The sequence below is a fragment of the Sceloporus undulatus genome, chromosome 9, assembly GCF_019175285.1.
Source record: "Sceloporus undulatus isolate JIND9_A2432 ecotype Alabama chromosome 9, SceUnd_v1.1, whole genome shotgun sequence".
Lineage (NCBI taxonomy): Eukaryota > Metazoa > Chordata > Lepidosauria > Squamata > Phrynosomatidae > Sceloporus > Sceloporus undulatus.
In genome coordinates, this window is record NC_056530.1 from 15,322,392 (window position 1) to 15,339,296 (window position 16,905).

The following is a 16,905-nucleotide window of genomic DNA, read 5'->3' on the forward strand; positions in this document are numbered from 1 at the left end:
GAACAGCAAGGCCAGGCTCCCTCTCTGGGTGCCCACCTTCCCTGTCCATCTCTGGGACATTCAGCATGAAGGCCCTTTGACCTCAGGCTCAGTTTAAGGGGGGGGGGTGTCCCCATGCTCTGCTGCAAATCTCTTCCAAGGAGGATGACCAAGATGGTCAAAGGTCTGGAAAGCAAGCAAGCCCTGTAAACATTTGAAGGGACGTTGAGTAGAAGATGGAGCCTGCTTGTCTTCTGCTCCTCCAGGAGACATGGGCCAAAGGGTTGGGTTTAGAAGAAAGGAGATTCCTTGTAAATATCAGGAAGCACTTGAAGGCAGTGGGCTCTCCATTTTGGAGGACTCTAAGCAGAGTTTGGATGGGCATCTCTTAGGAGTATTTTGGTTGTGTATTCCTGCATGGCCCTTGGGGTCCCTTCCAACACTAGGATTCTATGAAGCCGCTGAGTGCAATAATGCTCTTCTGGTTGAGGACAAAAGGCCCACAGCCCAGGAGGCCAAAGTTGATAGATCAGGACCAGATTGCACCAGATCCCAAATGATCATGGAAGCTAAGCTGGGTCAGGCTTGGTTAGTCCTTGGGTGGGGAGACAAGGAATACCAAGTGCTGTAGTCTGTGCTTCAGAAGAAGGCAAAGGCAACCCGCCTCTGACAATTCATTGCCCCCCCCAAAAAAAAAACCTATGAAATTCATGGGGTCACCTAAGTCCTCCAGAGACAAGTTGAAGGCAAACATGCACAGCTAAACATTCAACTCCATGAAAGGAGCCTAAAAGGACGGTGGGGACCCCAAATATTCCCAGCCTGGCAGAGCAGTGGGACTATCTGGCTGGAGGGTGGGCAATGGCTTTGGCCACAAGACCCCTGCCCTGAGCCCTGGCCAGGACACTGCCAAGCCAGGACCCCCAAGGCCCAGGACCATGGGGCCCCCCTTGCAATTCTTCCCTGAAGCTGGGCCTGGTTGGGCCTGGCTGGGAGGAAACCCCAGAAGGGAAGGCTGGGGCTCTGGGCTGGAAGGAGCCCTTGCCCAGAGAATGGCCCCACTGCCCCTGTGCCAGCCTGGGTTGGCAGCTGGACCCAAATGGCCCACAAGAGGCCCTGAAGGGGGGGGGGTGTCTTCTCTGTCTGTGGGGGCTTCTCCAAGCAGGACCAGGGAGAGAGGCCCCAAGGCCCCAAGGCTGCAGCCAGGGGCCCATGGCCCAGTCTGGCTTTTGGCCTCAGTTGCTGATCCTTTCAGGACCCCTCCGGGATGTTCCCAGTCTGCCCTTTCCGTCCGGTTGGGTCCATTCCTGCTCTCCTTATCCGCTTGCCTCCCTATTCAGCTCTGGCCTCCAGACACTGCAGTTCTGGCTGGGACTGAGGAGGAGGGGCACCTTTGGGGCTGACCTGGGGGGCTTGGCATCCCCCTCCTCCACCTCTTTCTTGGGCCAAAGAAGGAGGGAAGGAGGGCCCGGAAAAGGGGGGGGAGGGGGGGGGGTGCTTGTTTGGAGGGAAGTCCTCGTTCGGAACCCCGGAGGGAGGGAAGGAGGGAGGGAGGGAGGCAGGCAGGAAGGAAGGAAGGAAAGAGAGGGAGAGAGGGAGGGAGGGAGAGAGAGAGGAAAGAGAGGGAGGAAGGAAGGAAAGAGAGGGAGGGAGGGAATGAAGGAAGGAAGGAAGGAAAGGGAGGGAGGGAGGGAAGGGAGGAAAGAGAGGGAGGGAGGGAGGAAGGAAGGAAGGAAGGGGAGGGAGGGAGGAGGGGGCTGCCGGTGGGGCGGGGAGCGGGGCCGGGCTTCCCCGGGGGCTCTTCCTCCCTTCGTGGCTCCTCCGCCTCCGGGCCGCCCTCCCTGGCTTCCTCCCCGGACCAGGCAGAGGCACTAGAGGCAGAGGCAGGCTCCCATGGCGGCTCCTCCTCGCCGCCCGGCCGCCCGCTGAGGCCCCGAGGAAAGAGCCCGGAGAGTCTTTCTGGGAGCGAGGCCGGCCCTCCTCCTCCTCCTCCTCCCGGCCCTTCCTGGGCTGAGGAAGAGGGCCAGGATGCGGCGGAGGCTGGGCAGCCCGTCCTTGGCCTCTTCGGAGGCGCCTAGCTCCGGCTTCGAGAGCGGCTACCTGAGCCTGCCGGGCCCCGAGGAAGAGGAAGGGGAAGAGGAGGAAGGCGAGGAGGAGGCCCGTCTGAAGGTGGACTTTTTCCGGAAGCTGGGCTACTCGGCGCGGGAGGTGGAGGGCGTCCTCCAGAAGCACGGCTGGGCCGCCGACACCAACACCGTCCTCGGGGAGCTGGTCCGCCAAGGGGCCCCCGGCCAGAAGGAGAAGGAGGAGGAGGCCCAGGGAGGCCAGGCCAAGGGCCCCGAGGGCCAGCGGAGGAGGAGGAGGAGGAGGAAGGAAGGGGAGAGCCCCCCCGGGAAAGGCCCCCGCCGAAGGCAGCCGAGAGGGAGAAGGAGGCCAGGAGGAGGAGGAGGAGGAGGAGGAAGGCCGGCGGCGGGAGAGGGAAGCCGGCCAGGAGGCCCCGGACCCCGAGGAGCTCCGTCCCGTCGTCATCGACGGCAGCAACGTGGCCATGAGGTACTTTTTGGGGGGGGCAGGGGATGGGGTGACTGGGGTGCCCTTGAGCATCAAGCTGCCCAGGGTCGTCTTCTTCTTTCTCCCCCGGAGCCTTGGAAGCCTCCTTGCAGCAGGAAAAGGTTCTCCTCTTCTTTTGCAACAGGAAAAGGATGCCAGGCCCCCCCCCCAAAAAAAATCACAGCCAAGTCATTGAAGAAGGACACACAGTAGTGCAAAAGTAACAGGCTGCAACATGTCTGACCCCTTGCCCACCTCTGTCTGGGGCTGGAATGCAACTCCCATCAGCCCCCAGCTGCCATGTATATGGCAGTTAGGAATGCTGGGAGTTGCAATCCAGCAATAAGCAGAATGCTGTGTGGTTCCTTTATCCAGGTCCCTCTGGTGGATGGAGAGGGACCATGCCCATCGCCCACCAGGCCCAGCTTTGTGCCCAGGAACTTTGTGACTAGCAACCCCCCCCCCCCCCCCCAATAAGGAGACAAGGCCCAAGGAAGGGCACAGGGGGGTCCAGGTCTACCCTCCAGTGGTCAAGGCAGGCAGAGCCAAAGGGCAAGGGTCAGCTGGCCTGAGCTTAGTGGCCGGAGTGGGGACACTTCTGCCACTTGGCCAGTTTGGGAGCCACTGCAGAAGGGAGAGAGCTTGAAATGAATGTTTATAGCACTCTTGTTCATTGCTTCTAAACATTGGTATTATCTATCATTTGAACTGGATTTGGTTTTATAAACTTACATTGGGTTCCAGACCGTTTTAAATGAGTGAACGGATTGGGAGAGCCAGCCTGGCATAGTGGTCTGAGCATTGAACTCTGACTCTGGAGAGCAGGGTTTGGTTCCCAGTTCAGCCATGAAACCAGTTGAAGGGGTCCTGGGATGACTGGGGCCACGTGGGCTCCTTGCAAGAGGAGGGTCTGGATTCTGAGTCCTCCAAGGAAAGCCACCCAAGAAGGCCTTTGACTCTCAGGGAAGTGCAGGCAGAGTCTTTCTTTCTTTCTTTCTTTCTTTCTCTCTCTCTCTCTTTTCTTCCTTCCTTCCTTCCTTCCTTCCTTCAGCTTCTGGGGAGAGGCTGCCCTTCCTGGCCCAGTCTGGGCTTTACTAGTTATTCTGTGTCCCTTCCAGGCCCAGGAGGGGATTCCCGCCCCCGCCTTCCTGCCTCCCTCCTCCTTCCCCTGGATTGACATTTGCAGCAGCAGCCATGATGATGATGATGATGATTATAATGATGATGATATGCAAATCTGGACTGGATAGATGGGGAGGAAGGAGGCCCAGACTTCCTTCTAAGGGAAACTTTCTTCTTTGGCACAGTGGTTGCCACATTGCTGTGCAGACAGGCCTCTCCTCTGAGCAAGCCATGGCAGAGGGACTCTCTGGGGAAAGCGCATGCAAATAATGTCAAGGGGAGGGGAGAGGCGGTACAAATGGGGCCTTTGGGTTTCGACAGTTGCTGAGTTCACCTCTTGGGTGTCTTGCGTTTCTTAATCACAACTTTCCACTTTCAGGAAGTTCTAGTTTAGGAGGGTTTGGAGAGTTCAGGGGAAGGAGCGCATGGCGCATGGGACGGCTGGCTCTGGTTAGAGGTGTCATACTCCTGGAAATATTGAACCTGTTGCGGGATGAACAGCTTTAGTAAAATTATGTTTTAGCCCACCTTTGTCGATTGAAGATCACTTTGTTACTTTAGGGGCATCAAATACATTACCTCCAGTTTGGTTTGGCACAAAATTGTAGTATCTGGAATATGGAAAGTACAATAGCATCCAAGATCCACAAAACAGCAATATGGGTTTTGCACATAATACATGTTGGAAGATTTCGAGGCTTCACTGGCTTCATCGTCGGGTAAAGCTTGCAATGTGAATTTTTGTACTTTTCAGTTGTTTTGTGGGTTTTGGAAGTTATTGTACTTTTGCTACTTGGCCCTGGATAGGTTTTCTGAAATATTAAAAGTGTAGACGATAACAACGAATAGACGCTACTTTTAAACATGTTGGGGTTTTTTGTTACAAATGGTGTTACAACATCTGGAACTGTAAGGAACCTCTTTGGTTTTGCAAATTGAGGAGGAGGGGAAGGAAATAGTATTACAAAAATGTTGGTATGAGCAAAGTTTCTTGTGGTCAGCCAGGCTTCAAAAGTGTCCCTGAGAAAGGAACTAAAAAGAGGAAAGGAGGCCAGGCACTGCAAGGAAATCATGCGCTGTTCATAATCTTACATCAAACAAACTCTTCCTGTTACATACCTTTTGGAAATAATCGGGAGAGGCAAATAGGTTAACATATGGCCATTAACGTCTTATTTGTCTTTCAAATATGCCATCATTCTTACATTTTCCAGAAAAGTGTAGTTTCCCCCTTTCCTTGCCTCTGTTCTTCTGTGTCATACTGGGCTTTTGCACATGGAGTTGCAGGCATTTTGAGAAGTCAGTTTGGTTCTGCATTTGGGAACACTTTTGGGCCACCAGCGGCAAGTGATGCTCAGAGGTGGCATTTGTGGCGCTGTGTCCCTCCCAGTCACGATCCTGTGCCTCTGGCGTTCCAGGAGTATTGCCTCTGTGCAGCCTGAGAGTCACTGCCACAGATGTCCTTCATGTTCAATTTTAGATGCTGAGAGGCAGGAGAAGGAAAAGCACACTCTGAACATGCTCAGGTGTTGTTCTCATTCTTCGCCTGGTGTGACCGAATCCAAAGCAGGTTCCAAAATCTGCTGCATCCATGCAGGAACACATTTCGCCCCAAGCGCCGGGAGGGAAAGCCTGTCCTGGGCGCGGCAGATTCCTTCCCTGTGATGCACACCATGCAAGCAAGAACAGAGCGTCCCACCTGCAAAGAGGGTTGTTTCCCTTTCTGTAGCTGGGAGGGAGGGGCAGGAATTCCCTTGGCAACTCATTCAGGTTGAGGTCATTTCTGGCCAGCTCTGCCTTCCCTTCTCTGCACCTTAAGTGCCAGGCTGCCTTGTGCTGATCTGAACAGGAAGAGAAGAAAAGGGGAGCGGAGAGGAGTTTTTTCTCCCCAGCGAGGCTGAGCTCTCTCCAGCAAAAGGAGGACTGGGTATCCCAGGCACTTGGGTGCGCCTGACCCCTGACCTTTCGGAGCCCACAGAAAGCACGCTCCGGGTATTTACTTTTGCAAAAACTCAGTGCAGAGGAACTGCACTTAAAACACACACACATACAGAGTGTGTGTATTTATTGCCTGTTACCATGAACTGAACAGGCCTACATACCCAGAAGGCACCGTATTTCCAACCTGATTTCTGAAACTCTAAAACTTCAGAGGGGGAACCCTGTCCCACTCCCCACAGTTCCTAGCAATTGGCTGGTATCTGGCCAAAGTCAGGCTTTTGGGGAGGAGGGAGGAGGTGGCAAAGAGCCACCAAGGAAGGATCTGGAGCCAAGGTGGGCGAGCAGTTGCTGGGTCAAATCCCCCGAAGTTTGGATGAGAGGGGGTCCATGGCATCATCTGACACCCCACCCCCTCCCCTTCCCCAGTTTAGCTGGAGGGCAGCAGGATTTTCCAGCAAAGGCGTATTACTAGCCTTAATCCAATTATAATCCAAAATTACATGGTTAATTGGCCTTTAAGACCCATTAGCTTTACAAAAGACCTGATGCTGGTAGAGATTTTAAAAGTGCTAGAAACTGTTGTAAGACAACTGAGCTGCCTGCATTTTAGACTCCCTTGGGGGCAAGGCCATGTGCGGACGAGGGTTTAGCACTAAAGTGCTGGACTGGGGTGGGCCTGAGTCTCTTGCAAAGGTTTGTGCAGCCCCTTCCTCTGGAGTGTGAAGTTGTCCCTTCCTGTCCTGTGTCTGAGGGCTTCCCAGGGCAAACATACTCAAACTGTGACATCCCCCAATCCCTTTCTTTGCAGCCACGGGGACAAAGATGTCTTCTCCTGCCGGGGCATCCTGCTGGCAGTGAACTGGTTCCTTGATCGAGGACACATAGACATCACCGTCTTCGTGCCGTCCTGGAGGAAAGAGCACCCGAGGCCTGATGTGCCCATTGCAGGTAAGGCACTGAAGCAGGTGCTAGCACTGCAAAGAAGGCCTCAGTCCTGCAGCAGTAGCACCTATACACTGTGAGTGGACACCAAGGCGACCTCTTCAGTGGCGCTCTGGTGATGAGACCCACAGGGTACGGGGGAGGCACACCTTCAGGACCTTTGGCCAGGGAAACTCCCTCACCCCCAGTACTGGGAAAGTCCTCCTTAGGTTCCTGTGAACATTTCCTTTTGATTTTCTAAAAGCAAATATTGCCTCTTTGGTGAATCTTTCCCTGGATTGAGAATTCTGTGTTGTATTTTTAGCAAGTCTCGCCAGTTTGGATTCAGGAGGTGGGTGGGCTTGGCATTGCTTATCCAGAGATGGGAGAAAAGCTAGAAGTGTAGAGGAAACAAAGCTGTGTCGCTCTGTGTGGCATCTTGGCGGAGGCAGAGGGTGCAGGGAGGGCAGGCTTTGCATTTGGCAGAGTGCGGAAGGAAATGCTGAGGACTTATCTAGGTCAGATGCGTGTGCGGATGTCTCCCCGGCCACCACTGCCACTTCCAGCCTGGGGGAGTAACAGTGTTCTTTGCTCATCCATTCATTCTTGCATAGATGGAAGACATGCATTCTTTTTTTTAAAAAATACAAATGTGTCTTGAGCACTGCAGTAGAGGGGTGGGTGACCTGGCTGTTGCCTCCTCTTCTTGCAGACCAGGACATCCTCTTTGACCTGGAGAGGAGGAAGATCATTGTCTTCACGCCTTCCCGGCGGGTCGGCGGCAAACGGGTGGTCTGCTACGATGACCGCTTCATTGTCAAACTGGCCTACGAGTCAGACGGCATCGTGGTTTCCAATGACACCTACCGGGACCTGCAGACGGAGCGGCCAGAGTGGAAGAAGTTCATTGAGGAGCGCCTGCTGATGTATTCCTTTGTCAATGACAAGTGCGTCCCACAATGACTATTGGGCTGGGGAGGGCTGGGGAGGAAGGCTTGGCCCAGTCAAGAGTCCCAGAGAAGAAATGTGAGGAGAAGAGCTGGGGGAACCCCACTTCCTCACAGAGAAAGGAGAAGGCCCTCAGCCAGGCACACCTAGTATTAATTGGATCCCTGATCAGCAGTCACTCCCATAGGAATAACTAGATTCTCAGTAGAGAATACAGAGTGCTACTGGCAGCCATGTGCCACAACTCACATTTTAAAATAGGATTTTGCATTCTGGGTGCTGCTGCCTGCCAGTTCTTAGCTCAACACAGAAGCAAAAGGGTATGACTCCCACCAGTTTGGTAGCCCCATAAGTCTACTTGCCCACAGACACCTAGTGAGGAGACTCTGTGGACCAGGAAGCCAACTTCTCTATACCCCATGGAGGAAAGCAAAACCCCACTGCACCTCCCTCGCCCCAAGGATGGGCATCACACACACAGCATCTGAGCATCCATAAGCACACACCCCTTCAAAAAAAAATCTACTGCAACTGCATCTATAGGGCAGGGACAGTGCTGGGAGTAAGAGGGCCGTTGTGGCCTGCAGAGGATGCTGTCCTTGATAGGAATGCTTTCTGTCTCCTTCCAGGTTCATGCCTCCTGATGACCCTCTCGGGCGCCACGGACCCAGCCTGGACAACTTTCTGAGAAAGAAGCCGTTGGCTCCCGAGCACAAGAAGCAACAGTGTCCCTATGGTGAGGCTGTCTGGCCCCCTTGGAATCCTTCCATTTCCTTGTAGGGATAGAGCTGGCATGTTGGTCCTGCCTAGCAGGCAGTTGGTGAGACGGCCCTTGCAGACCCTCCCCAGCTCTAAGTCTCAATGATTCTGTGGCGTGTTACAGACCACCTAAAAGTGGCGGTCTGCCAGCGCTGCTGGTTGCTCCGCGAGGGAGCCGCAGCAGCCAAACCGCGCGGCTCTCGCGCGGAGCAAAAAAGAAGCTCCAAAATGGCGCTTCTTCTTGCGGTGCGGTTATGATGCCGCGAGGCCCCAATGGCACACTCGTGACATCATAAGCACCGCGCGACGTGCAGATGTTATGCGTCCGGAACGTAATAATGGCGGCGCCTGTGTGCATAGGGCGCCGCCATTATTACACCCCGTCACGTGCTAGGGGTGAGGCCGGTGTGGACGCTAGGTCCCCGGACAACCCCTAGCACATGATGGGGGTGCCTCAAGAGCCCGTCTGTAACGGGCCTGTGTCACCAGGTTGTGCTATCTACTTGGACAGCAGAATACTTTGCAGTACATTGCAGCCATCCATCCCTGTACTGCAGATACTCATTTCTTAAAACCATAAGTGAATGCCTGGCTACATTCCTGTTGGGAGTTGTTGGGGTCATTGGCATTCTTGCCAGTCTGTGTTACCTTCAAAGGCTGGCAGAACTCAGGCTGCTGGACCTGCTGGCATTGCCGATCCCTTCTCCACTCTCCAGCCCATCCAGGTGTTGCGTGAGGTCAGCAATGGGCAGAATGGTGCTAGGGCTTTTCAGCATTGTTCCCCAAACGGGAAACCCCCCTGAGAAAACTTCCCCCCCCCCCCCCCCCCCCGGTTCTCTCTGTAGGCAAGAAGTGCACCTACGGCATCAAGTGCAAGTTCTACCACCCAGAGCGGCTTAATCAGGTCCAGCGCTCCGTCGCAGATGAGCTCCGAGCCAACGCCAGGCTCTCTCCCACCCGGAGTGCCCCCAAAGAGGAGAGGATGAGCCGTCGGCCCCCTCAGGGGGAGTCCCTGGCCCCCGAGGGCAGTGAGAAGCTCCCCTTGCAGAAGACCCTCTTGGCTGAAAAGAGAAGCTCGACTCGTAAAGGCAGGCTTGGAGATGGCCAGCCCCACCTGCCCAAGGTGGCAGGCAGCGTACATCCCCTGGGCAGCCCCACTGGCAAGAAGGGCAGCAGCAGCAGTGGCCAGTACCGGCCTCCGGATTGGTACCAACCACCTCCGGCCTCTCCATGTATGGACTCCCTGGCCTGTGTCTCTCAGGACCACCTCGACTCTGGACTTGGCTCCCTAGAGGGCCAGCTCTCCGAAATGTGGCCAGGAGGCCCTTCAGCACCTCACAGCCACTACTCCCATCAGGAGCCACCAGCAGTGGGCAGTTACCGGGGCCCAGGGCCCAGCTACCAACACTCCTTCGGCCCCGAATCTGGCAGCTACCACCCCTACCAGCCCCAGGGCTACCACCGGCCCGTCTCGGCCTCCAGCGCCGGCTTCTTGCCGTACGGTCCAGAGTTGCCCTCAGGCCAGGCTCCTCCACCCCACTCCTTTTCCGGGTACGCCATACCCGCAGACTCTTCTATGGCCCCGGTGCGGAAGTACTGGTCAGAGCCAGCCTACCAGCCTGCACCCAGGGCCCACCAAGACCTACTGAGGACTCCACAGGTGGCCTATGGCGAAAACCCTCCCTCTTGCCCCTGGCCTGCCCCAGACCGCTTTGCTGAGGAGCGAGCAAAGGTCCATGTCAAGCTCTGTGGGATCTTCCACCCTCATCTGGTGGACGCGGTCATGCGCCGCTTCCCACACCTCCTGGACCCACAGCAGCTGGCGGCCGAAATCCTCACCTACAAGTCGCAGAACCCCAGAGTGTGAAGTGCAGAGGCTGGGAGCCTTGTGTTCCCCATGCAAATGGCCTTCCCAGGGACCCAGGTGGAAACTTGGGGGTTCCATAGGCGGGTGGCATTTTTCACAGTGGGCAGGAGCTCGTCTTCTCCTGTTATGGCGTGGGGGTGGGAGAGGGGGCAGGCTTCTGGGGGCCGAGGAAGGACAAAAATGTGTCCTGAAAGTGGCCTGGAAACACATGGGCCCTCAGCCAGAATCCTGCTACTGGCTCCCTCTTGCAGAAGCAAAACCTCTACGTTCCCTCCAAAGTTGCAGAAGTGGAGTTGTGTCTATCCACTTCTGCATGCAGGCGTGTGTTGTGCGCTGCACATTTTCACACACGCAGATTTGGTTGTACATTAGGTTGTGCAACATCAACCCCATTTACGGGGGTAGGCCTATGAGCATAAAGTCACCTTTGGTCTCCACAACAAGAGCATCTTGGCCCTTCTTCACAGGCCCCTCTTTCTCTTTGGATGGGGCCGCAGTGATCCCAAAGGTTGGGGCTCCCCAACATCTCTGGGGGCCAGCCCTGGAAATGATGTCAGGGAGGAGGGTGGCAAGGTTTTGGCAAAGGCATCCCCTGCCTGTTCAAAGTGGTCCTTCTTACCAAGGTGGCTTTGGTTCCAGAAGCAGGGTCCTCCCTGCCACTCCTTTGCTGCCCTCCTCTCTTTGCATGGGGGGGGGGGACATGAGCTGCTCCCTTGGTAGCCCAACTGTGCCTCTTCATAGCCTAATCCACTCCATGCAAGGCTGTAGGAAGGGGTCTCTCTCTCTCTTTCGATTTGCAAAGAGAGAGGAAAACTGTATGTAGTTTGTACTCCTTCTCTTAAATGGCTCAGTCATGATGACTGGTAAGTCCGGCGTTAACGGTTCTAGAGCCTTTCGGTAATGAATCTGTAACAATTGACACTGGTTCCTGCCCTCTTTGTTGTAATAATAAGTGCGTGATTCGCTCGCAGGCCAGGAGCAATTGATCCTGTTGATGCATATTGTATCCTCCTGTATACGTATTATGTATTCTCTTTTAAGAGGTCCATCGCGTGGCTGTAAGGCAAAGGTCTCCAGGGGGACAGTGGCAGAGGGAAGGGCCAGGGGTGACCCCAGGGTCTTCCCTCCGCCATCGTCCGAGGGGACAGATCCACCACGCTTAGCACCGTGTGCTGCAGAGACCACTCGGACTGGTAAGGAAAATATATATAACCACGTGTGCCTAGTCAAGATGATGCATCACACAGCTGTGATGTTTTCATGTTAGTAAGCAAAATGCTTCTTAATGATAAGTAGTAGTTTAATCTTAAATGACTTTTGCACATTTTGTACCTTCAAGGAGAGAAAGGTTTGTAAAGGAATGGTATGTTTTTGACAAGGCGTTCCCTTGGTGGTGCTGGTTTTCCACTATTCTGCCCTGCTCAGAATGGCTCTCCTAGAACTGGAAGCTAACTTTGCAAAAAAAGAACAATTAGCTGGAATGTTTCACTCCTCGGAAAGTGCTAAATGCATGTGCAACATTAATAATTATCTTTTTTAAAAATCTCTTTCTAAAGCAGTAACTGGCTATTTTGCACAAATAAAAGGCTCTATTTGCTCATATTACTCATTGTCTCTTTGTCCTTTTAATTTTCAGGAGCAACTGCTCAAGGCCCCTGGGAGAAAGGGGAGGAGAGGGTGAAGCGGGCCCTGTATGCGGACCATGTCATTAGGAGACTACTGACCATTTCCCACCCAACCCCAACTCCCCTGCCAACCCCAAGGAGGAATTAGTTAATCATAACAAGAACAACAAAAGTGGCATCTTTTTGGCCAGGATATGAATGAAAAAGTAAGGGAGGAAGAAGGGCATCAAGAAGGGGGGGGGGGGGGACATGGTTTAGGGGAGGGTGGGTGGAGGAAGGAATTGCCCTTTTAAGAAATGCCTGCAGTTTTCTCTGGGTGTGCAGCCAAGCTAATTGCTGGGCAGCACCAGACCTATGAGCCAAAGCATTTCAGCGTTGACATTTTATCTATTTGGAGTGTTTATATCTTGCTTTTCCATCCACCCAGAGTTCTTGCGTAAAATCCCAGCAATGTATTTTTCTGATCTGCAGAATGCCAGGGACGCTAGGTGTCTCCCACGGAAACCCTGAGCAAAGGGCTTTTGCTTGCTGTCCAGTTGGGAGAGGGCTTCGGGTGCAGTGTTCAGGGCCTGCCTTCCTCCCAGCCAGAGGAGAGCTCAGGGTCTGTGCCTTGATCCTACAGGGGACACATGGGTCAGGGTCGCCCTCAAGGCAGAGCAATGCCAAGCTGGCAGCTGCTCACCAGAAGGATTCAAAAACAACCTTTTGAAGCTCTTGCTAAAAGAAAACAGTTGGCCTTAGAGGCTGGCTGTTTCTCTGGAAACTATGGCAGTTCCTCCACGTTAGTGTAGAGTTTTCAGGTAGACTTCAACGTAGGGTGACCTCCTCCTGGGGATTTCCTAGCAAGGATGTTTGACATGGCCATCCTCTGAGGCTGAGAGAGAGTGACTAAGTGGGTTTCCATGATGGAGCAGGAACATGAACCATGCTCTCCTGGAGTCCTAGGCCAACACTCAAACCATGACAATGACTCTCATATCCTTAAGTACATACAATGCCTCATTTCTTCTCCCTTGTTGGCCCTATCAGAACTTTGAACCATCCAGCCCAGAGATGGAAATCTGGTGACCCAGTCGATTCTGTTGGATTGCAACTGCCAGCAGCCCCAGCACTGTCAATGGAGGTTGACATCTGCAGGGCCACAGAGATTGTAGCCCCATGGGGCTGTGCTGAACCAGCAGTGGGTCTCCAGGGTTTCAAAGAGGATTCTTGCCCATCCCTACCTGGGAGCAACTCCACAAGGGAACTGAACCTGGAACCTCCTGCATGCAAAGCAGGTGCTCTCCCACTGAGCTATGCCCTCCCCAGTCCTGCATTTGGGTTGCTCTCTAGGGAAGCAGCCTCCCTCCCCTGCAGCCCAACCCAGGCCTCCCATCCTGAGGGGCAGAAGTGGTGGGGGGGTTCTATGCCCTCCATGGAGGAGAACCTGCACCCTCATCCAGAGGGACACCAGTGGGCCATGGCTGGGCACCTCTTTCTGGGGCCCACAGAGCAGCTCCTGCCCTTCCTGGGGCCCCTGCGTTGCCGCTTGGCACTGAACTTTCCCTTGCACTCAGCAGCCGGTTTCTTCCAGGGGTTTTCCCAGTACCAGAAACCACCTGACCAGAAGCAACATCCTGAAGGCAGGCGGGTGTAGGTGTGCCCTGTGTGTGTGTGTATTGTGTGCTATGTGCTGTGTGTGTGTGTGGGCGAGTGGCAGGGCAGGACTTGCTGGGGCTGGTTTCAGGTGCAGCTGGTAATCTGGGCAGGCAATGTGGAGCTGGGAGCAAAAGCAAGCACACCAAGAACAGAGGAGACCCAAATAACACGTGTGCCTAGAAGACCTGCAAGAAAAACAAAGGCCCACCTGCCTACCCTTCAGTGCCATTGCTTGCCATCTCCAAACAGCCCACCACCACACACTGGGCAGGCCTGAGGGGGGGACAGATGGGTCTATCCACAGGCAGAGAGAGGCCCCCAGCTCAAGGTGGCCAGGAGGGTGAAAGCAAGGGGCCTCCTGGCCAAGTGGGGAGGGTTGGTGCCATCACAGTTGGTAGGCTGGCGCCAAGGAAGGAGGGCAGGCAGGTTGCCTTTGCAAAATCCTCAGCATGCCCTCTCCCTTAGAAAACATGGCCAGATGTCCTTCCCCTCCCGGAAAGAAATGGGGAAAAGCCTCCTGGCCAAGCCTTCACATGGAAAGGGAATTCCCCACATCTGTGCTCAGCTTAAAGGTTAACAGCCAGAAACAGAGGGGGGGGGGGAAGGCTGAAAGAGACTTCTCAGCAGAACTGGGACCCAGCACTTGCCCAGGTCGCTTGATGGAGAAGGGGAGGCCCATCCAAAATGAGGCTGGCACTTTGGGGTTTGCCCAAGATCCTCCAGAAAATCGTCATTCCCTGGCCTGAACAGTCTCTTCCTGGGTGGCTCAGTTCCAGAAGGAGCCACAGCTCAGTTTGTTAGGCAGTGATGCTTGACTGTCAAAATGCCTGCACCAACAGCTTCTAAACATGCAGCCTTCAGTGGAAATGGCTGTTTTGTCAGAAAATCTTGCAAGCTGTTCTCTTTGACTCTCCTGATCCCACCCAACCCAAGGAGAAGCCCTTCAGAGGTGGAAGCTTGGTGGGCCTTTTGGTCTCTCTCCCATGTGGGAGTCCTGGGATGTTTTCTGGGATGGGGGTCTGGACATTCATTCCCAAAAGTAGGGGAGGAGAGAGCGGAACAAACTCCCTCGTAGTGTAGTGGAGTCTCCTTCCTTAGAGGTCTTTAAACAGAGGCTGGATGGCCATCGGTCAGGGATGCTTTGATTTAGATTTCCTGCATGGCAGGGGATTGGACTGGATGCCCCTTGAGGTCTCTTCCAACTATGATTCTATGATTTCCTTCTAGGACAGGACTTGCACTCCAGACTCTTGGCTTCCCAGTGGCCTTTTGCCTCTTTGAGGAAGTTTCCTTCTGTCTTTGAATGCCTTTGGCTCCACCCATCGTCTGTCCTGGTCATTGCACCTTGTGCCACAACATCACTCTTTCTCAGCCCACTTGGGTCCAGGGCCCCATTCTGCAAAAACCAAGATGGAAAATTTTGGAAGGGAGGGATAATGAGACCATTTTCCAAAGAATGCTCCGAAGAGAAAGGGGACGCTGCTGCTGAGCTACGAAATGTCCTTGAAAGGCAAGTGCCCCTCTGCGGCCACCATCCTGACCTTCTCAACAGCCTCCGCTGACCCTCTGCCAGCCCCCTTTCACTGCTGTGCTGCCCAAACTTTCCTGCCACCATTATTGGGAGTTTGCCTCCTCCTCTTTGGGCGACATGGGGCTGTCCGCACTACCCCTCAGTTGTAAAGGTTTAATACCACTTTACCTGCCACAGTTCTACTGGATGCAATCCTGGGATTTGGGTCTGAAGCAGTCTTTGGTATTAACCTGCCAGCCACTAAGGGATTCTAAGTGCACCCCTCTTTGAGAACTATCAATTCCAGGAGTTCCTAGGATGGAGGTATGGTGGTTAAACTGGGACTGTAGTGCTATACCTGTGCAGTATAGACAGACCCTCAGTTATTGCAGGGTTATCAGGATAGCAACAGGCGGCCCTGCCCTTGGCGAGGGTCTCTTGCCCCAAACTCACCAGCTGGGGGGCCTAGCTGTTCCTGGTCCTCCGGGCCCCAGGGTCTGGGCAGGGTCTCCTGGGGGCTTCCGCTCTGCCCTTCCAGGTTCGGCAGCCACAGCGCTTGCTCCTGTTTTTGCAACTGCAAGCCAAAGGAGAGACCCAGGTGGGAGGTCAGGCATATAGGATGAAGGGGCAGAGCCAGGCTGAGGGGCAAAGAGAGCCAGTCCATCTGCAGTGACATCCAGGGAGGGAATGTAGGAGATGCGTCTATGGCTATGGCCAGGGCTTGACCCCACCATCTTGGGCAGCATGCCTCTGTGTGTGTGTGTAGGAGGAGAGGGGCTGCAATTTCCCCTTTGCTCTCAGGCCAAAGGGGTGGTGGGATGGAGGGTCTTCACAACCTAGCCTCCCAGTGTGTGTGTGCGTACGCATGTGTGTGGCATGGGGCTAACGCCGTGAGGCCCACCTGCACAGCGAGCCCCTGCTGTTCCCGAAGGAGCTCCAAGTAGCGGCTGCTCCAGAGGAGCCTCTCGGTGCGCAGCTCCTGGCTGAGGTACTGCACAGCCGCCTCCAGGGCTGAGAGTCGCCCCAGGGTTGCATTGCTGGATGCCTGCAGCCGCTGGACCTGCTCCTCCAGACTCCTCTGGGCACCTGCGGGCACCAAGAGGAAAAGCCGCGCTCAGCTAGGCAGGGGGCCATTGCTTCTCCCTTGCCTTCCCAGACTAAAACCAGTTAAAATAGTTTAACATGAATTAAAACTATGTCCATGTGAGGATTTAGGTAAAATCAATTGGGCCTCAGCTTTTGCAAAGCATGGCTTCCACCTGGGGGTGACATTATGTCAATGCAGGGGCCAGGCAAGCCGCTAAGGGTAGCAAGTGCCACTCCAGAGATGGTCCTGATCATTCACACACCCTACAATGCATGGTCCTGACTATGGGGACCCCAGAAGGGACCCTCCAGCAGGCCTCACATGGGACCCACACATGGACGCCCCCCCATTCCAGCATGCCTGGCGGTCCTCATTGAGCCAACCTGCCTCCAGGGGCCATGGACTGTCCGATGGGCAGAAGGGCTTGTCCTCCTGTTGTCCCTTGCTGTCCTCCTCCAGCCACGAAGTCAGCGAGGAGCAGCCCTGAAACAGGAAAGATGCAAAAAGGGTGCAGCAGTCAGGCAGGGGGTGGCCGAGGGTCCCACCTCAAATATGAGCAGCATAGAGCAATCTTTGGTCCAGATGGGCAGGGGGCCCAAGCCAGACCCATGGGGAGACAAAGGCACTCTGCACATGAGCCAAGGTTGCCTGGCTGCTTCGAGGCTGAGCTGTTGGTGGAAGCCGCAGGGGAAGGACCTTGTCCCTGGCAGAAAGAGAGGCTGGGGCCCCAGGCCTGCGATTCATGCAGACTCCTTTCTCCAATACAGAGAGATACACTGACACACTTTGCTGACCTTAAATTCCCACTCTCTCTGCACTCCAGACACACTTCCATCCCCCCCTCTCTTTCTAGCTTATTTCACAGGGAGGGGAAAAGTGAGGGAGACCCCACTTCTGCCCCACACATACACTCCATCAAAAACCAAGAGTGATTTTTTTTCTTTTTATTTGCAGATGG

At 54.6% G+C, this 16,905-nt stretch overlaps 1 protein-coding gene across 1 annotated transcript; it reads left to right on the forward strand.

Moving 5' to 3' along the window:
* Window positions 1–2,146: 2,146 nt before the first annotated feature.
* Window positions 2,147–11,692, forward strand: ZC3H12A (zinc finger CCCH-type containing 12A; the record flags this gene model as incomplete). The annotated part of the gene is made up of 5 exons (XM_042439807.1): window positions 2,147–2,532; window positions 6,401–6,540; window positions 7,226–7,460; window positions 8,091–8,197; window positions 9,066–11,692. Coding segments are annotated over 5 exons (1,890 nt in total), but the record flags the coding sequence as incomplete, so codon positions are not given.
* Between the last annotated feature and the right edge of the window lie 5,213 nt (window positions 11,693–16,905).